Consider the following 523-nt stretch of genomic DNA (forward strand, 5'->3'; position numbering starts at 1 on the left):
GTGCCGGGCGACAGAGCTGCAGCCCGGGTGGCGCCGGCGTGTGCCGTTCCGCTTGCTCCACACTTGCTGCAGCCGCAGCCAGTCCGGCTTCCTTCGCCCACAGGCGGCTGTGCCCTTGCTGCAGGCGTGTGGCCGCCATGTCTGTCGCCAAGCGCGTGTCGGAGGAAGTGGGGTGCCGCCTGGGAGAGGAGGTGCGCATTTGGGGTGGGCTACGGCCTGCGTTGCGGGGCCACCACCCTGCCCTACCCCTGCCCTGCTCCGCTTGCCACCGGTGGAGCCTTGCCGGCGTGGCCGCTCTCCCCCTGTCGCCCGCCCTGCCAACAGCCTCAACCCCTGATCCCCGTGCATCTCTCCCACCTCCCACCTCCCCGCCGCCGCCGCCGCCGCAGGTGGGCTACGCCATCCGCTTCGAGGACTGCACCAGCCAGCAGACGGTGATCAAGTACATGACTGACGGCATGCTGCTGCGGGAGGCGCTCCTGGACGACATGCTCAGCCAGGTGGGTGTGGTGTGGTGTGTGGG

At 70.4% G+C, this 523-nt stretch overlaps 1 protein-coding gene across 1 annotated transcript in view; it reads left to right on the forward strand.

The window, feature by feature from the left end:
* CHLNCDRAFT_137613 (hypothetical protein) overlaps positions 1-523 on the forward strand; it is a gene marked incomplete at both ends in the record, with an annotated part of 9,056 nt that overhangs the window by 4,392 nt on the left and 4,141 nt on the right. Inside the window, 2 exons of the mRNA XM_005851026.1 lie at positions 125-191; positions 390-500. Coding sequence (XP_005851088.1) covers positions 125-191; positions 390-500 — 178 coding nt within the window. The remainder of the gene's footprint in view (positions 1-124; positions 192-389; positions 501-523) is intronic.

Source organism: Chlorella variabilis (genome assembly GCF_000147415.1).
Source record: "Chlorella variabilis unplaced genomic scaffold CHLNCscaffold_2, whole genome shotgun sequence".
Classification (NCBI taxonomy): Eukaryota; Viridiplantae; Chlorophyta; class Trebouxiophyceae; order Chlorellales; family Chlorellaceae; genus Chlorella; species Chlorella variabilis.